This window comes from Ambystoma mexicanum, chromosome 7p, assembly GCF_040938575.1.
Source record: "Ambystoma mexicanum isolate Mex_15411 chromosome 7p, UKY_AmexF1_1, whole genome shotgun sequence".
NCBI classification, from domain to species: Eukaryota; Metazoa; Chordata; class Amphibia; order Caudata; family Ambystomatidae; genus Ambystoma; species Ambystoma mexicanum.
In genome coordinates this window covers 152,749,362-152,773,472 of record NC_090939.1, presented here as the reverse complement: position 1 = coordinate 152,773,472, position 24,111 = coordinate 152,749,362, and the positions used below count along the sequence as shown (strand labels likewise).

The 24,111-nt window shown below is 44.7% G+C and overlaps 1 protein-coding gene across 1 annotated transcript in view; it reads left to right on the top strand.

Annotated features, from left to right (window-relative positions):
• Positions 1–24,111, top strand: part of MAEL (maelstrom spermatogenic transposon silencer) — a 1,183,486-nt gene that overhangs the window by 748,572 nt on the left and 410,803 nt on the right. The window contains exon 8 of the mRNA XM_069635969.1: positions 23,015–23,156. Coding sequence (XP_069492070.1) covers positions 23,015–23,156 — 142 coding nt within the window. The remainder of the gene's footprint in view (positions 1–23,014; positions 23,157–24,111) is intronic.

Below are 24,111 nucleotides of genomic sequence, written 5' to 3'. Positions count from 1 at the left end.
TCAAGTCTGCATGTGTCCTGGCTTCTGGTGGTGCATGGTCAGCCAGAGATGCAAAGTTTCTCTGCAAGGTAGCTGGGTGACTGTCTTATAGATGATAGGGCAATGCTTGAAGGTAATTTGTTTGTGCAGTGGGAGCCAGTTAAGGTTGTTGAGGGTCGCAGTGATGTTGTCATATCTGCCTAGTCCCTTTGAGGCGTGTGGCTGTGTAAGACACTTCTCAGGGGCACAAAGGAGGATGACGGGAGGCCTTTGAGGAGTGCATTGCCCCATCCATGTGGGATAGGATCAGTGCTTGAATAGTGGATCTAAAGCTGTCTGGAGGGAGCAGGGGGATTGACTTTTCACAGGAGGAAGAGCTAGTGCCAAGCTTCTGAGTTTGTGTATCTGTCTTGAAGGAGAGGTGTTTGTTGATGTAGTACCCGTAGGACTTGGCACAGAAGGTGAGCTTGGGTGTGGAGCCCTCAAAGTTCATGATTGATTGTTAGGTCTGTATGTTTGGGTGTTTGGTGTTGGTGAGGAGCAGGAATTATGTCTTGGAGGGGTTGAGTTTCAAGTATGCACCGGACATCCAAGACTATCAGCAAGTGGCAGGTTTTGAGCCTATGGATGTACTTGATCGAGTTGATTTTGAGCTACAGCTGTGTTGTCAGCGTATTGGTGAATGTTGTGTGTGGCTAGGAGGGCTCCCAGTGACTCCATCTATAGATTGAAGATCACTGGGGAGAGGGTAGAACCATGCGGGAATCCACAGGTGACGGCCAGCATTGGCGATCTACAGTAGTTCATCTGAACAAACTGCTTGCGTATGGCAAGGTAGGAATTTAACCATCATAGGACACAGTTGCTGATCCACATGTGCCAATGTAAGGCTTCCATAAGCGTCTGGTGATCTACTGTATTGAAAGCGGCCGAGAGGTCAAGTAGAACCAGGAGGCAGGGGTAGCCATCGAGGATGTTGAGGGTGTCGACCATCTGTATGGTTGCTGGCTTCGTGCTGCATCTGAGTTTGATTCCGGTTTGGAGGAGATTGTTGGTGTAGATGTTTCTGCCTTTTTGCAGATGTCGCTTTCTCGATCTTACATACAAAAGGAAGATGGGTGATTTGGCGATGGCTATCTGTTGTCGGGATATAGAGTGGGTTTCTTTAGTAGGAGGATTTGTCCTGTTTTTAGTGTTGATGGAAAGGTGCCTTGAGTTGGGGAACTGTTGATTATCCCTGGTTAGGGAAGGAGAGCTTCTGCAGTGAGGGTATTGAGGATGGATGCTGGGAGGATGTCATCTGTGTACGATGTGGCTTTGAGGTTGGCCAGGGTTTCTACCAGGTCCTCTGTTGAGTGTCTTCAGTGTCTTGAATGTTTTCCAGGGTGTGGAGATTTTGCAAGGATGGACGTGAGGTGGGTCTGTGGATGCAGAGCGGGCATCCATGTGCTGGCGAATCTTGCTGATTTTGTCTGGTGGTGTTGATGGAGATAGATTTTCTATGGAGCGTGGTATGGCAGGGTTGGGTATTGGGTTGATGCACTGCTTAACCGTTTTGAGGAGGGATGTACTTTTGTTGTCTGCTTTTGCTATGGTATTCCAATAGGAGGCCTCTGCTGTATTGATTAGTTGTCGACGGGTTGTTCATTTACTTGAGGAGCACCAGGTCAGATGCAGTCCTCGAGCGCCAGATTGTCGCTAGTCTTCTGATACGAGTTGGAAATTTCATTTGCATTTTCAATTTTTACATGCATATATTTTAAATTCTGGCACTCTAACATTACTTCATTGCCCACACATCCCTCCCACTTTTTTTCCTCTGGCTGTCTGTTCACTCACAAGTTTCCTACTACATACACCTACAGAAAATCTATGCCACTGACGAAGGCCCTGCAAGCTCCATGGGATCGAAACATGTTAGCCTTTATATTGTAAAATTGTCTATGTATTAATACACTGACCAACTTGCACAAATTACTGATGGATTGCAAATATTTTTTTTCATTGTTGGTGTATGCTGTGAAATGGTTTCACGCTGTATCATTGGTTGCTTACACAAGACCTATGGCAGTTATAATTTTTAAAAGATTGAACTAGTCTTTCTCGGGTAGTTTAATATGTTGAATTATAATAAACTACATGTTTTACAACATTAGTCTGGTATGCATGGATTTTAGACAAGTTTCCCTTATTTAGTTTGGTCTACTTAAACTGTTGTCTAGAAATGGACTCTCCTCCCTTGGCTAATCGGCACACATTACAAAGTGTCTGGCACCAGCGGCGTGTCATCTCGTATGGATGGGCCTGTACATTTACCCCTACCTGGACCATTGGCTAATGTGGGCACTGACACTGGAGCAAGGCTAACAAGACACGAAGACTATCGATGCTCCAGTTAAGATTTGGAAGTGGGAATATTTTGCACTCCATTTTATTGAACTTGAGAGTAAAATGATTTTTAGGGAGTCTAAATGTAAGTCCAATTCCCAATGGGAGTAGTATGGAAAAATGTTTTGACTGAAAATCAAACGTTTTTTTGTATTTTTCTGTGCACCTACATTTTCATGCACTATAAAAGATAACTTCTTCCAATCAGGCAATATTAGTATTTTCATCCTGTGGTACGACACTCACTATTGATACAAATATATTAATGGAGCTGTGGTTTAAAGCAGGGGCACAAGGTTCTCTATTCAATTCCTAATGTTTATTGGGAGTATTTTTACTCCATATTTGTATTTTGTGGGAGTATTTGCATATATTTTGGGTGTAAAAGTGGCCAATACACCCCTTACCTGATTTCTATTTTTAGGTTTCCAGGGAGATGTCCATAACTCGTAGTTCATGGGGTTTCTCATGGCAGCTTTGGACTTGGAGGAGCACAATCTGAACATCTTCACAAAGATATGGTTCTTAATCGTAAAGACTGTATCCTCAGTCCAGACCATCAAATCCCTCTTGGGAATGCTGTTGTCATGCATACCCCTGGTACAAAACTATCGAAACCACATGTGCCCATGTCAGGAATTTCTTGACTCTGGAGTGCAGTCTCTGGGTAGCGGGGATGACCAAATCAAGCTCATCAGTGTTCCCAAGAGCATTCTTTGTTGTTGGTGGAATGGCAACCATCATCTTATAGGAGCCCCTTTCACTGAACCCTGCCATGAGGTGACACTGATGTTTGAGTGCATCCGTCCATGGATGGATGGGGTGCCCCTACCAAACTTCTTACCAGAGTCCTATGGTCGGCAAACAATAGCTGTGTTTCAGTGTTTTGAGCACTAACGTTTTTACGTCCCTAGCTATAAGGAAAAATACTGTTCACCGGCAAAACACTAAAATACTGTTTTATGTCTTGAAATGGGTTACTGTCGCAAATCCTGTCCAATGAAGCGCAAAATGTGTGGAAATGGATACTGGTCCCGGAGATCTTCCTTTCTCCCAAACGCCGAACAGGATTATCAACTCTGTGGCTGACTACCTTAACAGGGCGATGCGCTCCTGCTGTGAATGTGAGTTACAACATGACCAGGTGAATTACATTTTCTTATCTTGGGGCAAGCCAGAAATAACCCTTTTTGAATGTTTTATTCTCCAGAATCTTGCTCGCAGTCACTGATATGCAAACTGAACCCGGCTGCAGCATTGTTGATTGTGGGAAGAGCTTCTGTCTCCCCTTTTTTGGTTTTGTGCTCCTGCCATCATAGAGTGGTGTATTTTGGAATTGTATTGGCTCCTTCTACTATCCGCCTTCCTCCTTGCACATTCGTTGGCAGTTTTCATGCATTCTCAAAGATGCAATGAGCACTTTTGGGCTGCTGAACCTCAGAGCCTGCTGAACCCGTTTCTCGAACTTTTAGCCCATGAGTTCCTGTCATGTCGGCATTAATAACCCTGGTCGCTGCAAACCATGCCTGGTCTCCATTCTGTAATTTGATTTATTTATAGAGCGCTTTACACCAAGGTGCTGGATCTCATACCACAAGTCGGTGAGCTTTGTGGGTAGACTGAAGACTTCACATTGTAGGGTAAAGCGATTTGGGACCAGGTGCAGACTTTAATTTGGCATTGTCTCTGTACTGGTGTTGAGGTCGCCCCCTCGGCTTCCAAGGGCCCTGTCATTTCCCATTTAGTTTACTCAATTAGTACATAACTGCAAGTACCCTGTATAGGCAAATGTCCCAGTCAGTTACAAGACATGGCCTTTACTACCAGATGAGCATTTACCTCCAGACACAGGTCAAGGGAGAGGAGTGTTCCTGCACTATCCCAAAGAGGCAAAAATTAACTGAAGGCTACAAGTGTTCTAAGAAGGTACAGCCCAGCGCCCTTCTTTTGCGATGGAAAGTCTACTTCCCTCCAGAGTCCTGGTATTGCGAAGTCTGTACCAAGGGTACATAGGCCCGCTACTTTGGTATTGGAAAGCCTTCAGTCTTCCAAGTATTCTCCCTATTTGGGTCATACCCCCACGATTAGCAAGGACCACAGGCCTCCTTCGGCTTTGGGCTCTGATCTGTCTGAAGCTTCATTCAAATACAAAAAGCATAAACAAACTCTGGGACTCTCCTTCCAAATCTGAGCATTCAAGTTCGTCTTGCAGAGGGTGACTTAACCTGTTTGAAAGTACTGCCTCAAATTTTAGTAGACCGTCGTACAGATTTTGTTAATGAGCTTTCAGGTACCAAGACAGTGGTTTAAACGTGAATCATAAACCCAGTGAACAATGCAGTCACTTCTTTGCTCGGCTCAAATTCCAGCTTTGGTTGACAGCACTACATCTCCTATGGCCTATTTCGTTGAGCCTAATCCTAGTCTTTCCATGCCTTCCTTATAAGTGGTTGTGTCCATTCATTACCAATGCAGCCTGTCATTCTAGAACAATTTCTGGATGGGCTGCCAAACTAGCTAACGAGGGATTATGGCTCCCTCTCGTACCTATTGACCATCTGTCAGTATTCATCCACCTCTGCCCAAGTTTACAATTAATGACCAAGATAACTCTGAGGAAGATTATGAAATTCCATTAAATTCGTTCTCACATTTTTTATTTGCTTGTGTTAAAGGTTTTCAAGCTTTATTTTAGCTGCTGCCTGAGAAAGAAACCCTCTGCTTTTGGTCTTTTAAAAATATTTGTAAAGATTTTCCTCCTTCATTCCAAATGTGCCTCCACTGGCATTGGAACCCTATTATGGAGTAGGAGTTACAACTTTGAGGCCTCATTCGGAGCAGGTCACTTCTAAGTCTTTAGACTCCAGACATCAGACCCTTGGCGACCAGCCCCTTATTCCATCACAGTTGCTTGTGTTATCGGCAGTCCTGAGTAAAAGTAGAGGACCTGTTTAGAACCCCTCTGCCGTCCTCGACTCTAATATCTATGAATCCCAGGGTAAGAATATGCACCAGAATACTGACCTGGTTGGTAGATTAATTATGCACCTGTTCTGGCTGGGTATAACATTTAATCTGTGAAACTTGGAGAAGTTTGGGAATTTGCCTTCTCTAGGCACCCAAATAGAACTGTTGAACGTAATGGCCTTTCTATTAGGCAAAGGCATTCTTAAAATGGGCTCCAGTGATTTCCTAGAAGAACTGATGGTATTTTAAATATATTGAAGTTAGTTTTAAACCTACAATTTGAAAAAGTAGGGTCGGTATTGAATTTTCTTCTCTAAAAAGTGTGCTTCAGCTTTCATGTAGTGACAGAACAGTGTAGTGGGTTCAATACAGCTTGTAAGGTTTCCTGGTCGGGTATGCAATGTGAAAATCCAAAATATGCTTTGGGGATTTCATTGGTGCCGTAACCAATGTTACCTCAGTAATGCCGTATTATATAATGTGAGGAAATATTTTCCACTTTTTTTCGGGGCTAGGGTGATTGAGGAAGTAAATATGTAAAAACAAGTTCACCACTAACTTCCCTCCTTTCCCACACAAAGTCCGTGGGATGAGTATTCCCTGAATGATTTTGACTTTCTCACACACAGGTGTTGCCTGTTTTGCTCGTTTCTTCTACCCTGCTTCCCCTAAACCCCCCCCCCCCCCCCCCCCGCTCCAGCCTACCCATGGAGGAGCCTGCCCTGATAGATTCTGACTTCACCATCTTGGGGCCAATGCTGGATTGGACTTTTATGGACTTCATTGATTCACGGTGCGTCACTTTCTGAACTCTCATGCTGGACTTCCTTTGCATCTTCTACTGTTGGTGGCCCTGAATCATGCTGTTCCCATCTTCATCTTGTATCCTGGCTTGCAACATTATGTGTTACTACTGACTTCTGCAATTGTATTTGCTCTGCCCTCTTGCTTCTGCACTCTTTTTGACTGCTTACTCTGTTCTCTCCTCCTATCCCTCCTCCCCTTACTTTGTTCTATGCACTTTATCAGAATTGTCCCTGGACCTAGTATGCTGGCAACCTCGTCCGTCTCCTCCTGCCTCCCCTTACTGCCCCCCTCCAGCACTATCTGAAATGTTGTCTGTCTAGTACAATAGTCGCTTGTTTTGTTCTTCCCCTCGCTTTCTGCACCCCTCTCCTTTTTGTTTTTCTCCGGCTCTACCAGAAATGTTGTCAGGCCTAGTGCGTTAGTCGCCTGTCTGTTTCCATTTCCTTCCCACTCTCCCTCCCTTAGCTATGTCTTAGCTCTTGCACTATCTGAAATGTCGTCAGGCCGAGTACGATAGTTAATTTCACATCCTTACTGTTCATGGTCTGTTAGAATGTCGTATTTTTCCTTGTTCCCTCCCTTGCCTTGAAAGACCTTTTGAAACACGTTGTGTATAGGCGCTTTATAAACTATCATAGGTGGTGCGGACTGGGAGAAAACTTTCAGTCAAAAATGACGCTCTGCATTTTACTCCTTTTCTGTTCCTCGAACATTGCATACCTTCATGGCTTCACACGAAGCAGTCTAGTTCTGGTATCACTTTCAGTCCACTCAGGCATGCTTCTCTGGCCTACTTCTTTCGAACGGAGTGTACGCTTCACCCCAAGTCTCAGGTCCTTTTAGTCCATCAGGTGGGGGGGGGATGCTACATCCTTTCATTGCTCAACTTGTGTATGTCCTTCCTTAAGCACTAGTTTACGCAAATCTGAGTATTTGTTTAAGCTAGCTTTTACATTTGCTTTGTGATAAGGTTCTACAAAGAGGGCAATGCAAGAACAAATGGCTCCGGTTTTGCCATTGGGCCAATTCTGTGAATGGCCGTCCTCTTTGGGCTTCGTTGGACAATGTTCTGTTCTTATTTTAGCTCTGACCTACTGTGAGTGCAGCGGAACACTGTACAGTGTGGGTAGTCGGCATTACGGCTGGCATCTGTGCAGTACTGTGAGGTCTGTGTGCCGTATGTGCGTGCATTGGAATTAGTCATTGGTCAGGTTTTGAAAGAACCATGTTTTCAGAGAATATCTAAATTGCAGATTTGTGGGAGCATTCCAAGCAGACACCGAGATACGTTCAAGAGGGTGGGTGCATGACGAGAGGATTGCTTGCTGGTCATCTTTGCGGACGAGCTGTGATTCAAACCGGTTGGTTGATTTTGCTGCACAAGGAGCATGTGCCAACAGATATATGGAGTCTAGCTGCCAGGTACATTGGTGTGCAACTCGTGGCTCCTTTTGTATATGATACATGCAGTCTTGAAGTGTATCTTGGCTTGTACTGGAAGCCAATGTAGTTTGTGTAGAATGTGTGGGTAATTAGGTCAAATTGCTGTCCTCCCGTAAGAAGACATTTTGCAGCGTGGTGGACTACTTTTATGGGAGCCAAGTGGGCATACGGGAGCCCTGTCTGGAGACCATTTTCCTATGGATGTGCAAGACCCCAAAGGGCCTGCACTACGATCCAGAAGTCCTGCAGAGGGCTGAAGGGTTTGATTTTATTCAAAGGGTAGAGATTCTGAGCCAGCCTGTTTGGGCCCTATTTGCTGTGTTTCTGGAAGGACAGATTGCTGTCGAAAGTGAAGCCTAAGGATTTTGTGAAGTCTGAGAGATGTGATTCAAATCTTTTTTAGGGCAGCTCATTGAGCGATAGTTGGGACAAGTTGTGTTTTTAGAGGGTGCACTGATGAGGATAAATGCAGTCTTGGATTGGTTTAGTTTTCAAACGGAGAGGTGAGTGGGCACCACAAGGTACAAAAATATTTAAAATATTTCAAATATAAAAGTCAGTGTAAAAGTGAGGACTAAAATGCAGTTTGGAAGGAGCTGGCTGTGACAAGTGTGGAGACACCCTGACTCAAAATTGCAACAAAAGCTGAAGACCGAGTAACAATACTAGGTCACACACCCGCTCTCATTTAGGCCCAACCTGCGCAAGTAATTATACAAAGTTCAAAGTAATTGGATCAGGTATCAAACATATAGTGCTTATTCAAAAATCAAAGTCTGTTGGTGATTTGTATCAAAGTAATGGTTTATCCAAAGAAATTCCAAATGAAGGTATCACTAATATTTTCTTAGTAAGGAAGCAATTGCCACAACCCATATGTAGTTCACACTGAATATGCCAATGCATTTCGGAAATCATTGGCATATTCGGAAGGCATCACGTGACAAGTGTTAAGCGGCTTCACTTCAATGCTACAGCTAAGTCAATGCCTCGTCTGGGACGCTGAGGGAAACCCTTATTGATATATTTTTAGGTCCAGTTCATGTACTCTGGATGACAACCCTTCTATAACACCCCTCTCTTAGAATCCCCCTGACCCCACTGAGCCAAGAAGTAGGTCTGTTTTGCAAATTTAAAATATTTATTTGAGAAATATAACAATATATATCTATCACACTTTTATAATAAATTAATATAGGATATCACTTAAAATATGACAGTGATCAATAATGGATAATGTTCTAGTAAACTGATTTGGTTACTTAGAAGTAGTATAGAGGATGAGGTAGCTGAAATGCTTTATGGTTTCAAGGAAATGCAAGGTGGAATAAATGCAGTACAGAAAATAAACTGATATGGTTTCACAAGAGATAATATGTTCACTTTTCCCCTGGTGGCAATTCACCCCCCCCCCCCTATATGCAATGCAAGGAGATGGAAGTAACACACAGTCTTCAGGAATACAATCAAATACAATACGGAATTCAGTCCCCCCCCCCCGCAAGCTTAGACAACAGGTATGCTTTTTAAAACCCGGGCAAGAGTGCTTTGTAATGTGGTGGCAAGGAAGTGAAAAATGTTAAAATTGCTTTTAATTCCCTATAGGAGGTTCAGGGTGAGTAGTAGACACTTTAAATCAGTTCAGGTCAGCCCTAACAATGGTTCAGGGATGGTTATTTGGTTGCAAACAAATTTTAGCAGTTCGGGCAAAAGCGGCTATCTTTTTACAGATGACGAAATCGGGCCAAATCGCGGTAAATTTTGCAGGTGCGTAAATCGCGATTGCGGTAAAAGTATAAGGAGTACGTTCTAGGTTTGTTCTAGGCTTGTTGGAAAGCTTAGATTCTAAGCTTTCAGAGGAAAGTTAAATCTCGTTCCTAGGACAAACGGTTCAAGAGATACGGACGATTTAATAAAGGTAGATTTTCGGATTTAAAGTAAAACTCAAAATGACAGGTGACAGCTTGCAGCTGCAGAATTGACAGGTGACAGTTGTGCAGCTTTAAAAATGACAGATGCCACCATTTCTAGGAGGCTGTTGTAATTAGGTTGAAATAGTTTGGATTAGATTATTTTAACTAAGAGATTGGGTTCTGCACAGTTCTGGCGGATACTCACTCCTAATTTTGAAATGAATGGGCCTCGTCACGGATCTGGTCAACCTGTCCAGCGGCGGTTCTCTCTGCTCGGCGGGTCAATCAGGCACCGGTCCTGCTCACAGCGATCCGGATCTGTGGTTCTGCTCACAGCCTCTCTGGATACAGCGGCCTCTGGTTCTGGATACTGTTCTGCTTTCCGGTCCGGATCAAGTGGATTCTGGATGTAACACTGCTTTCTGGGTACTGGCAAAAGTTCTTGGCAAAAGAATTCAGACAGGCCTCAAAAATGATTTTGAGGCCTGCTGACAAATACTTTTGCTTGCAGTGGGCCTTCTTGGTTCAAAGTTCTGTAGTCTCTGTTTAGCTTGGAAGTCTAAGTGTTGGATCTCTGGATGTGAAGTCGTCTGTCAGCACGGTCCGTCAAATGGAATTTAATGTCCCTACCTGTCCCAGCAGTCTCTTTTGTGTTTTGGAAGTGGGTGTGTGCGTGGCATAACTGAGCCTGCCCCTCTACTTGTCATTGGCCCAATTCTCCCCTCTCCCTTGATTGGGGGAAGGAAATGGATTGTCGTCATGATGAGGTCTGTTTATGGGTCAGAGGATCTTCCCCTGGTCAATTTGCCCACAAATCTATATTTGATTCAAATACATATTTCCCAGATACACAATTTGTTGAAATTACATGTACACATTATATATTCCTTCTGGTCCATGCTTGTCCGCCTCTGATCTTCCTGGGGCTTGCATTCAAACATGACAACTTATTTTCGATTTTAGTGGGTTTTGCAACATTGGTTTTTCATCAAAAATTATCCAAAGGTACATTTCCCTTCCACATATATACCAGTAACTTTCCATCTCTCTAGCTTAAATACAGTGTCTACAATATTCATAATTAGCGGGGTTTTGCCCCAGAACATGGTACAAATCGGAGTTTGGACTCAAATCGTGAGGGCATTTTCCATACTAAGACTCTCAAAGTTGTAGATTCCTGTCATTTGGTTACAATAAGTTATTACTGTTTCTATAAAATATATATTTGTTGCAATTCAACTCCCCAAAGTGTTTGGGTCTGCCTCCAGAAGTCCTGGTGGGTCAGTGATCACGTCTCTCCTTGCTGGCAGAGGGCTGTTGACAGGAAACACTCAAATTAACATACCCCATTCAACTGAAAGGGGCTATTGTTTCTCTCCTCCAGGCTGAAGGGGAAACCACCTCCCCCTCCCTCTCACTCGGAAGGGCCATGTGATATCCTGCCTCCTGTTGCGAGTCTCTGGGGTGTTAAGAGTTCTCAGCCTCTTGGCCTCTGGGAACAGCAAGTGGCTAAGATTTTCAATTAACCAACAAGCTTTGAAGTCCCTGCCCCTCTTGCAACTCCTAAATATAGGTTCCCTATCAGTTTAGACCGCTAGTGCTGCCTTGGGGAATTTGTCGGTACTGCATCCATTTTTGAGTTGTCTTGAATTTGACAGAAGATTTTTGCTATCATTTTGCTAGGCATCCTTACATTAGAGTGGTGATGTGGAACCCCCCACAAGAAGGTTGTATCTTTGGAGTGGTCTTGTGCCAACTGCGCAGTTCTCCTGGATTCTGGCGTGAATGTGGGCGGCGACAGCTCATACCCACATCCACCCAGTCTAAGGATTCAACATGGGTCAAAACCTGATCACTTTTCTTGATGTACAAATAACAAAGACAGTGGTTACAGTACTACTCTTTTCCGAAAGCCAACGGATCGCAACAATCTGCTACACCGCCTTAGCTTTCATCAACCAAGCTTACTGAGGAACCTTCCGTTTAGCCAACTCCTTGGAGTCAAAAAGATTGTCCGTGATCCTGAGGACTGTATGTTACAACAACTTGAAATGAAAAAACATTCTCAAACGAGGGTACCGCAAAGAATTATTGGATTCGGCAGTTCAAAGGGTCAATATTATTTACCATGAAACTATACTATCTGCTCCGAAGAAACCAGTTGGGGAGCTTAAATCACCAGTTTGTGTCAAAATTCTCCACCCAGAGCAATAAAATCAAGAAAACCATCAAAAAACATTGGGGTATTTTCAAAAACGACATGAGTACATAATCTATTCAGTGAACTACCGGAGTTTGCCTATCAGAGAAGCAGGAATCTCAGGGATGAACTGGTACATACGAGACCACCCTCTAAAAAATTGATCACACAACGCACCGGTACATTTCCACGTCTACACTGCATTAATTGCAACTCCGTTATTAAAGGCAATGTGATTTTCCATCCACGAACAGGCAAGAAGATTCTCCTTAAGACATTTGGGACTTGTGACAGTGTCCGCACCATATATGGCATTAAATGCCCATGTGGGAAATACTACGTGGGTCAATCAACCAGAGCAGCTATGATACGGTGGAATGAACACCGGTCCTGCATCCGCAATTCCAACCTGAATTCAACTGTGGCCCGTCATTGGGCCTTGAATAACCATAACCTTTCACAAATCAAGTTTCTGATCCTGGAGGTCTTAACCAGGAACAACCCTCATGAAGATTTAGGCCTGCGCCTTAATCGTAGGGAGACATTTTGGATTGACCAACTCTGCAGCCTGGTTCCGAATGGTCTGAATGAAGAAATTAATTACCACTGCTATGTCTGAGATACATTAATATGCGAGTGCATGTTCTCCAGCATATGATACTTTGTCCTGGCGCATTTTATGTGCTTCTATAGCATTTGTAATTGACTACATGTTTCCTAAATTCTGTACCAATTCCGGTTGGGCATTTGGTTCTGTTACCTAGTAGCAACCTCGCCGCAAGTCCCGGACTTTTGTCTGGGACCCAAGGTGCCGCCTATGGGCGACACCTACCGCAACGAGGCTAAACCACCACTCTACATTGGTCTATGAGTAGTCCTATTATGTTTTCATTTCTGTGCTTTATTTCAGTGTCTGTTTAATTCCAATTGTACATCAGTAAGTGTCATCTTATGTTTTCCATGTTTTGAGTTAACTATCGAGTGGTTCATATTTGTGCATTTGATGTGCATCATTTTGTTTTCCATGTTTTGAGCTTTACAATTGAGTGGTTCATTTTTTGATTATTAATTATTTTTGATCAATACTTATGGAGTTACTTTTTTCTTTTCAGCCCGTTTCTTTCTTTTTTCTGCCTCGGTTACAATCGGGCACTCGATAGTATTTCTTTCATTTCCATTATTTCTTATTTTCTGAGATCATGTTATCACAATTGTAGGCATTGATTTGGCATGCCCCATTAAATATTTTATTCTCCTATCCGCGCGGTCTATCACCTGATATACAACATTGTTCATGACCACCAGCCTCTCCTGGATGCGAGGTGGTCACGTGGTTTATAAAATAGCTGTTGTCCCAGCAACGGCCTAACACGGCAGTCTGAGACACTGCCCTGCAGCTGCACACAGGAGGATTCTAACGCTCCGTGTGCTGCAAGGTAAGAGATTCGATCTCTGCACACCTCGCTTACCTTGCTCTATACACATCCATGCCTGTCATGTCACGGCATCTAACTGGACCCTTTTTCATCACCAGATACGATCTATTTCCAATAACACATTTGTGTTTTACACACAAGCTCCGTTCTCCACGGCATCTCTTGTTGGCCCATTTCTCTGTGGGCATGAACTTTGAACGTTCTTTTCTGTACCATTTGCCACACCATTAAGGTAAAACCTAGTTTTACATTTCCTTTTTGTTCAATTTATTTACATGACAATCCACTCATTGTGTCTTTTTGTTCCTTTCATTGATCACCTGTGAAACCATGACTGATTGGTATGTTGTCATTTTTATTTTCACAATGTGTGCTGTTTGACTTGTTATCATGATGTTGTTAATGTATGTTACTTACCTGCATAATTAACTTACTAGGCTCGCCCTGACGAAGGAAATGATTTCCGAAATGCATTGGCATATTCAGTCTGAACTACATATGGGTTGTGGCAATTGCTTCCTTACTATGAAAATATTAGTGACCGCTTCATTTGGAATTTCTTTGGATAAACCTTTACTTTGATACAAATCACCAACAGACTTTGATTTTTGAATAAGCACTATGTTTGATACCTGTTACCAATTACTTTGAAATTTGTATAATTACTTACCCAGGTTGGGCCTAAATGAGAGCGGCTGTGTGACCTTGTATTGTTACTCAGTCTTCAGCTTTTGTTTTAGTTTTCAGCAGGCAGTATACAAACAGGAGTGAATGATGGCTATTTTATCACAGTGATGGTTGATGCCCATCACGCTATTTACTCATGTACCATGGAGTATTGACTGCATGTTGTTGGATGGCTATATTGGGATCTTAGAGTTCCAAAAGGCTCCATGTAAAAGTTGAAACGGATTGGTGAGAGGATGGAGCCTTGGGGGACTCTGCGGGAGACCTGTAGTCAGAACGCTACCCCTTCATCTGAACAGCCTGGTGTCTGCCTGGGAGGTAGACCAATTCAGAACAGTGCCAGAGAATCCCATGATGTCAGCAAGTGGGGAGAGAAGGATGCAGTGGTCATTGTCAAATGCAGCCGAGAGGTCAAGGATTTGGTCAAAGATTTGGCCTCAGTACGCGTACTGTTTTCATGCAAAGATTTGAGGTTGGTGAGGTCTCCCGAATTCTTTGCCCCAACGTTTCTCTAGGGCTCTGATTAAGCATTTGTGGAGGCAAACTCAGGGGTGTACCATAGGGCGGATGGTTTAGCCTGGCTGGATTTTAGGGGGCATGAGTGTGTACCAGTTTCATAGTAGTTCTTGAATAATTCCAGGAGGCTCGAGGCATTCCTTGTGGTGAAGTCTGCAAAGTTTGCTTCTAGCTCATTGACGGGAAGGTTTTGAATGGGCGGTGGTGAGTGAGGGCAGTTAGCCTTACCTTTGTGAAATGTAGAGTGGGTGACCTATAATGGGATGGAGGCGTAGTCAGACCAGTAAAGTGGAATAGGGTCTGCACAGGTAATGCAAGGTTGTAAAGACTGGAGGGGGAGTATCTGCATCTCTGCCCTCTATATGGTTGGGACAGAGGCACAGAGCACTCCAGCCAAGGTTCAGTGTATAGTAGCTATAGACAAGCAACCAAGGCTTAAGCACTCAGGAGGTGATGCCGGCTGGTTCTTAAGTGCAGTGAATCCCCAAGACCCCACAAAGGAATGGCCCCACTCAGTTAGGTGATAAAACAGCTTCTATATATACACATATAAAAAAACACTTTGTACTCCGGCGGTTCTATTGCAAGAATGACAAATATATACTGTGTGGTACCACACTAGACTTAAATTCAATTAAAATGCACCAACTGCTGACAGTTTTAAACAGGCATGTGAGTTCTTAAGTAACGTGTACTTTCGTAGATAAACGACAAAAGGCAGGTTAGTTTCAGAACACAGGCAGTATACTTTCATGAGCCACAAATGGCAATACTGGGTGAGGATACCTCCCCCCGCCCCCCAACCTGGGCAACCTGTAATGAGGGAGTACCTTAGCTTGTCTTTTACAGTCCAATCATACAATGTTAAATGACACTCTGCTTTTTAAGTACCCGAGATGCCACAGGAGAACAGGATCCAAGATGAATCTGGGACCCCTGGACAACTCCCGAGGCTGGAGGACTCTTCCTCATCTGAGGATCTTTGGTGTCTTGGCAGTTGAAGTGGCAGTTTTTTGGCTTCACTCAGAGACCCCTGAAGGATGAACCTCCTTTGCAAAGAGTCAGTCAATATACTTTTTTTCGGCGTGCACCATCAAGTAAAACAATTGTATACAACCATTTACAAAAACATAAGCGCTACTCTGTAAATACAGATAGCCAGGTACATGGACAAAAGTTAATACAACATTCATAATAGATTAATCTATAGAATAATCAAATTTATATTAAATGATAACCGATAGTACCACTGGGGAGAGCATGCTCACCGCCTCTGTGTGCAGTTAAACCAATATATTAGGATAAGTGGGGTATACAACTCAGTACTTTTCTGATGTGGTGCCAGGGAATAAGATGTACTTATAATTGCTCATTTACCACCCAAAGTCAACCATTTATTCCTTAAAAGCCATGTCCTATGGCTATAGCTTGCACACCCAAACACCACAAAAAGGTCTGGGCTTATTTTTATCAGAGGCAGTGCTGATTTGGTATCCCAAACCCCCAGTTTTCATAATACTGGCCTCAGATATTGTCGCCTAAGGTGCAGCGATTTTGTATCCCCTTTGCAAGGAGTTGCTGCTGGGATGCCGAGACACAGGGAGGGAGGAACCATGTGCTTTCAAAAAAAGGCAGCAGTTTTGGTCTTCGCAGTGGTTTACTTTGGGCAGGTGTTGCTCCCGTCGTGGAATTTCTTGGAAGGTGAATCATGCCGTGGACTCCCCAGAAGGCCTGGCTGAAGAAGACAAATCCCGTGGAGACCTCGGATGCCTTTTTGATGTGGACGAGTGCAGTGGCAGAAGTAGGTGTTGGTTTCAGGATTACAGTGTTGTCTTTTGGTTCTTCGGTGCTGCAGCTTCTGCACGGACCTCTCGATGGCTTCTGGTGTCCTGGACTCGACCACTAGACTGGACTACAGACCTTCACCATGGCTGTACCCTGATGATCTATCTGGAGTTTGGTGGCAGAAAACCCACCGGTGGACCGTCCTCTGCACACAGCAAACTGGAATCTTGTTTGGTGGGAAAAAGTGGTTGCATGTTTCCGAGATGTCCCTTGAAGGATTCTTTAATCGGGTGAAACATCTGAGCTCCAAGTGTCAAGCAGCACTATTCCAGGGTACTGCCTCTTCTGGGCGGTAGACAGCAATTTGGCATCCAGCTGTCACAAACACTTGTCTGGACCCAGCACGGCACAACTGGACTTCTTCCACTCAAGATGTCCAAGCACCTCCCTTCTGGACTCAAGAATACCCCTTCTCTGGATGGCAGGCACACAGGACTTGCTCCCAGGGTACTTCTGATGAAGAGTAGCAGGTGCACGATGGTCCCTCGTGGTTCGGGAAGAGGGCTCCTATCCAGGTCCTCTCTTGGATCAGTTCTTGGAAGAACATGGCAGCTTTCGGATTACATAAGGAAATGCAGTAGCCAACTTCTTCCTCCAGCTGGGGTCCAGGGAACAGCTTCTGAACATCAGTTTCAAGATTTGCTTCTGAACAAATTGAGTGGTCTCCTGTTATAAATATGTATCCCCATTCACTCAGGCTGAGCAAGGCTCAGGCAGCCAATCATTCACAAGTGCATTAATGCAGGCAACCAGCCAATTGATCTCACAGGCATTCGGGCCATTCACTCCACCCATAACACAGAACATGTATTGGAGTAAGCACCCAGCCTTTCAGCACACTTCACTGCATTCACTCCAGTTTCAGTCAAGGCCGTCTCTGGCATTGTCGATACAACCAATACCAGACACCCACAACATTGAATTGACGTTGACTTTGGACTCCATACAGGTCCCACCCCAAGTTGCACGCAGGCCCAGAGCCATATATGATCTTTCCACCCAACAGCCAGCCAGTCAGGAAGAAAGGGACGGAGTCTGGACTTCAATTTGGAAATCTGGTCAAATTTGGAGAGACCAATGGCCACTCGGAGAGCATGATTCTGAATCGTCTGGAGTTTGTTCAGGTTGCATTCAGAAGTACCGGTAAATAGGGCTTTACAGTAGTCTAGCTTGGCTCACGTGATAGCTCTTGCAATTGTTAGGCGGTTGGGAGTGGAGAGGAAGGGCCTGCTGGTGTGAAGCAGTTTGGCTGTGTAAGCTGCCGTTGAGGCGATGGAGTTCACGTGACATGAGAGGTTGAGATCGGCATCCAGGTAGAGGCCAAGATTTTTGGCAGAGGTGGTGATACGGTTACCATCGATTGAGAAACTCCTTATATGCTGGGTCAATGTTGCGATGTGTGGCGTTGGAGCCGACAATGACCATTTCGGTAATGTCATTGAAGCAGAGTAGGTGAGCAGCCATCCAATTTTGTATGACCTCTTATACAGAGTTTATGGTGGCTGAGTCCTGGGCGTATGAGCCTGAAAGGGGGATAAGGAGCTGTGTATCGTCAGCGTAGTTCGTGTAAGATATGCCTAGTATGTCAAGGGGATGAAGAGGGGTTTTGTATAAATGTTGTAAAGGGTAGGGGAGAGGCAGGAATCTTGGTGCACTCCACAGGTAATGGGGGTAGGTTCATCGGAAAAGTCTTTGAGGAAGACTTGTGAGGATCTGTCGGCTAGGAAGGACCTAATCCAATTGGTGGCTGATGTAGAGAAGTTTGCTGTTGAGGCAAGTTGAGAGCAGAGGATTTTGTTGTCTACCAAATCAAATTCAGCAGAGAGGTATTCAGCAGAGAGGTCTAGAATCAGGAGGGCAGGTTTGCCAGTGTCTTTGATGGCATCGATTTGGATTTTCAGATCAAGTAGGGCCGTTTCCATTCAGTGTTTTGGTTGGAAACCTGATTGATTGGCGTGTGCCCAAGATGTTTTCTTAGGGCTTTTGTTGAACCTGAATATAGGCAACATGATCCAGGATCTTCAACAGGTAGGGTACCATAGTATTGGGGCAGTAGTTGGTCGCTATGGAAGGGTCGAGGGATGCTTTCTTGAGGTGTAGGACCAATATTTGCTTCAAGGAAGTTCGCACCAAGTTGGTGGCGCAGGAGGCAGGAGGCTGTGAAGAAGGAACTAAGTGACTTGGCACAGTCTTTGATTAGAGCTGGGCAAGTGTCACCTTTGCAGCGTGACGGTTTGAGGCTCTTGGTCTTGGTGACGTCCATGTCTGAGACAGTGTGGAAGTTGAACGGGGTGCTGGTGTGTGTCAGTAAGGGGCTGGGTGCTGGCTAGCATAGCAAGTTGCTTGGAGAGGAGTTTTCCTTTGAGGGAGGTTGGCCTTTCTAGTGAGGGCGTCTTGAATATTTTCCGCACAATTTATCGTCCGATCTGGGTGGGTGGAGGTCTCCAGCTCCTGGAGAATTGTGAACATTTCCTGGAAGTTGGATGAGGCATTACTGATTCTGGAGTTGTAGCTTTTGTCTTTGGCTGCTTGGATTTCGCTTCTATAGTTTTTGTTGAGGGAGAAGAGGGCTTTGGAGGCAGGGGTGTTTTTATTTTATTTTTTTTTTTTGCTCCAAGCTAGCTCAGAGGTGCGCTTATTGGCATGGAGTTCAGGAGTAAACCAAGCCTTATTTTATTTTTTTGTGACTGTTTGGCTTTCCTAAGTTTGAGGGGTAAGCGTGTCGACGGCTTGTGCAATAGCTTGCTTGTAGAGGTCGACCAGTACTGCTGGATCTGTTACTGAGGGTGGGGGTGGTGGGGTGCGCAAGGGTAGCAAGCAGCAGTGGGAGGTTGGTAGGGTTGAAGTTTTTTGTGCACCAGCCATACATTCAGGTTTGGCAGGGTGAGCTGGTCTGGGGTGTTCTGAATGGGGGTTTTGAAGACAATGGTGTGATAGTCCGACCAGCGTGGGAATGTTAAAATTTAGGTAGCTTATCCAGTTTAGGGTGCAGCCTTGGTCGTGGGTGGGCTCAAGAGAACATTGCGTAAAGCCAGCATGGTTAAGTGCTGTGGCTACACCTGTGGCCAGTGAGTCTGCTAGGACGTTGAGGTCCCCAAGAATTACGACTTGGGCTTGATGGACGAGAAGATATTTGCATTGGTATCTTTGAAGGTAATGGTGGGGCCAGGTGGGCGGTAGATAAGGAGGACAGTGATGGAATTGGTCAGAGACATGGATATCTTGGCGAGTAGGGATCCACAGTTGGGGCTGACGTTGGTTTGCATGACTAACAGTGAGTGTGTTTTTAAAGATGAGGGCGACTCAACTCCTGATTTAGAGGGTCCGTCACATCTTAGGATGGCAAAACCTGGGGGAATGGCATTGGAAAGGGCTGGGCCTGCAGTGGGATGGATGGGTTTCAGAGATGGAAAGCAAGTCGAGGTTGTTGGTTTTAAGATCACTGATTTCAGCTGTGTGTGCCGGGACAGATCTTGCTTTGATTAGCGCAGAGTTGATGGCATTGCAGATGGCTCTGGTGGGCGTGCGTGTTTGGGAAATTAGCAATTGCTGGGGAGCGTACAGAGGGAAAAGTGGGATAAATTGGGTACAGAATCTGAGCCTATTCCTCATGATTCCTATGGCAGGGTCTGGTTGTCTCAGAAATGGAGGACACTTGGAGCCCTTGCCAAGTCGGCATGTAGCTGCCACCAGCCCATGCCCTGCGGGCAGCACACAGGTGCCCAAAAACACAAAATACAAGGCTGTTCCTTGAAAACAGACGTGATAGGATAGGGAGGCCCTGTCCCTCCAAAGGCATTGCCAGCATCAGAGAGGCTGATGTGAAGACTAAGTCTAGAGTGTTGCCTAGACTTAGTTGTTGTGTGTGGGGAGAGCACAATTTGCTTGGGTCCAATGAAGTGGTCAGTGTGAAAATCGTGCTTTGATTGCTCTCGTCATCCTGTGACTCGTGGGCATTAAACTCAGACATTAATTGAATGTTCTAATTTGGCAGAGGATAGTAGGTTGGAGATGTCGTCAATGAAAGTTACTTTTGTGAGGTGGTCTATCGATGAGGTGGAAGGTGATGGATTCCCTGTGTGATAGAGGGAACCCTCAGGCAAGTGATTCAAATGATCTTTTGGTGAGACTGGAAGATGGAGCATTGCCACTCCACCTCCTGCCCTTCCTGGCCGGTTGGCATGTTGGATGCAATAGCCCTGGGATAGGAGGAAGTCAAACCCGTGGGAAGGATGGGCTAAACAATTTCAGTGATGAACATGGCATCAAAGAGGTGTCATGAGATGAGGTCTGCGATCTCTGCAGCCTGAGTGAGCATTGACCAACATATGCGGGTGTGTGCATGTGGTCCTTGGGTTTTGGATGGGGGCAATGGCAATATTGAAGAAGTTTGCTAGGGCTACCCAGGGCACTTGGCCATTCAAACCCTAGTGAGTGGGGATGGGCTGTGGAGAGAGGACACATGGTGTTGTCATTGGGTGAGTGACTGTAGTAGCGATTAGTTTCTAAGTGAAATGCAGCATAGCGGGTCAGGCCCTTGGCCATTTCCCAAATGGGCACAACCAATTGAGGTCTCCATGCTGTATAGCTGGAGCTTACTTATCTGGTACAGGCATTCAAATACAGTCCTGCAATCATTACCTTTATTCTCCTGGGGAGACTTTTTGGGGGGGGGGGGGTACAAATTCAGGTGGTGATAAGACACTTTGATCGCCATTTACTTCCATTCAGGCAGCAGTTTCCCTTTTTGGCGGCTATTTTGCTTACTTTTCAAACCCATATTGTCTTGCAACTTGTCTTAACTTGGAAAACTGCCTTTGTGGTTGCAGATACCTCTGCTACGATGATAGGTGAAATTTGAAGCATTCATCAGAGAATCCTTTTGTCGTATTTGCCCACTTTTTTCCATACTTTCAATCTTCTCATCGTGCCTATTTTTTCTCTCCTTGATTACTGCTCTGCTCTCCTTGTAGCTGTAACCTCCTCTTGCCCCCTTACGCTCAGTCTTTAACTCTATTCTGCTATTGCTGATTTTTCCTTGTTCCTCTATTACCCCCTCTGTTCATTCTCACTCTTCTCCCTTAAGATTCCTGCCACCTTTCCACTTCCTCTGTATTGTTTTTAAATCTTATGATCTGACCCCTCCCCCTTTCTGCTCTGATCTGTCCTCTCCGCTCACATCAGTTTCTCTTGCATTCACCTAAACCCCACTGTGCGCCCTTTTTTTTTATTTCTTGTGCCCAAGCTTTGGAACTCTCCCATCAAGTCTCCTCTTCTTTCAACCCCCCCATCGTCTTTCTACTCTCCTAATGCATTCTCATCTCGATTCTTCTGATAATTGTGTTCTTTACCAAATCATTGTGTACTGTGTTTGTCTAAACTTGTACACTACTTTGGCGAGCGCTATAGAAATATCAAAATACAAATAGCTTCTGTAGGGACTCATTACGAATGTCTCGGAAAGGCAACAGCAGCGCCGGTAGTGCTACTGGCGCTGAAGTTACCGCTCCGCCACATTACAAGCACTGCTTGCCGGTGCCGGACTGCACGTGTGGTCTGACCAGGCGTGCAGACCGGCACCCGCAAGCAGAACTCGTGATTGCACAGGCACCATTATAAATAGTGCCGGTGCAGCCATGGTCCTGACCCCCATTCTGCCCTATGGGGCAGAATGGGGATTCGGAGGCAGGCCATACCGGCACCTGCGAATGGGTAATTACCAGCGCATTCATCTCGTAATGGGCAGGTAATGGCCCATTCGCGGGGGCCGGTAGCGAGTTTGGCAGTAGCCGTGCCCTTAATGGTAAGTGCACGGCTACTGCCAAACCCGTACTGAGGCCCAATGTCCTTTATGAATTTCACAGGAATCATGAAATTCTCTCCATCTTATTTACCAGACCTTGCACTTCCTCTGCAGATGGAACTATACAGTGTCTCAATGTGGTGAGATCCCTGGACACTTTCTGGGCAGAATTATTTCAGGAAATCTGACCTATGCTGGTCTTTTTCCTGAGGGCAAGGTGTCCAAGGCTTCCATTGCTAGATGGACAGTGCTTTGTTTCTAGGCTTGAGTTATCTTCCCTCCAGGTCTATGCAATATTTCCCTGTCATTGGAGCAAAGGCTGCCTTGGTGGCCTAGCAGAGACCTGCCCTGGTCTAAGACATCTGCACTGCATCCTCCTTAGCCATTGATGATTTTGTTAAGCACAACTCTGGATGAGTTTTTTCAGGAAGGATGCTTCCTTTCGCCAACAGGTCTTAAGCAATGTCTTAACATGAATCCTTCCCTGGCATATGCTTTCTCCAATTTAAGAGCTAGGTCTCCACATTCTATTCTCCCAACTAATTTGGAAGGAATCTGGAGTGCAAAGAAATGACCTTCATGGTGATTTGTTATTCTTGTTCCTTGCTTGATCTCCTTCATAGTGCTCCCCAACGCTCCTTATAAGCATATGCTAGCCTATGACGCAACCTACATGGATGAAAAACTGTTGGAATTGGGAGGTGGTGGTTTGTGACGCATGGCTTGGGGTGCAGTGGCCTACTGCATGGATGGATACTTGATCATAATGGTTCCATTACAACCTCTTTAAAATTAAAGCATCCTCTTTTGGAGAAAAAGTATGTGCAAAATATTTTCTTTTGCTACTTTCAGGGCCACTTTTGTCACTTCAAATTACATTTCCAGTAAGAATTAAGTGTGCTTATGCACTCGACACAACTGTTATATTTTTAATTTTGCATGCTTTAAATTATTTGTCTGTGCACCAGCAGCCATCTGTAAGCCCATTCCTCATGATCAAACTGCATTGTTACTGTTTCCCCTGGTACAGGAATGGCAAACAATCTGAAGCTATTGCAAGCAGAAGATCTCGTAGCAAAATTATATCAGCATAAACTGCACGAAGAACCCTCAAAAACACGCATTCGCAGTCTTTTGGATGTTTTCCAGTGGGACTATTCCAGTAACACCAGGTAAATGCCATTTGTACTATTCAAAAACGTTCTGCCAAAAGTAAATTCTTGGAAGCATTAGGTGGTGAATCTTAAGAAGAGGGTGTCATGTTGGCTACATAAAAATGCAGTTTCCTTTTTTAGTTTTTACTAGATGGTGCTTAAGCTCCATTTATAAGCCAAACACATGGCAATGGATTTCAGCAAGGTGGGAGACACAGCTTGTGGGTATTTGGTTATTTTTCATCCTTTGACTGCCCATTGCTACCAGATACTCCCCAAACTCATCTTCCTTGCTTTATTTTGAGCTACCTTGATCAACCACTAACATCAAACTTGTGCTGTCTTTTGACTTCTAGTGTTCTTTAGAAGTTGTCTTGTGGGAGTTAATGGTTTAATTGCAGCTGTAAATGGCTACTAATGTAATGATCGTATGCAAGAGTACCTTCAGCCACTTGAGTTTTAAGCACCAGCATTGCAAAAGCAAACAGGTTTTGCTTGCACAGGTAGAAGTAGTGCCAGGCAAATGCCTTTGTATCACATATTTAGGCACTCCGTTTTCCAGCTGTTACGGCCAGGTAGTACCATTTTGGTAGTGCCTGGCAAATGCCCATCTAATAATGAAACGCAAGCCAAAATATTTTATTTTTCTACATTCGTGGCCACTTTTCTTGAGGCAGTTGTGCTACAACCAAAGGGTATGTTCCCTTTATTAGCAAGTCAGTTATATCACATGTAAACTATTTTATGGAGGAATGCATTACATGAACACATCCAACCAGCAATATATGAAATGGCATTGCCCTCACCGATCTCCGCCCCATTTTGGTAAGCTGCCTCTCTACAAATAACTTGCAGGACAGTATTCCTTTGTAAATGTTCAAACTTTTAGCCAACTCAGTGCCCTCAGTCTAATGGGGAAACATTACAGGTGAGAAGTCCTCTGTAGTGTTCTGTGTAAAAGGAGCCCAAATCT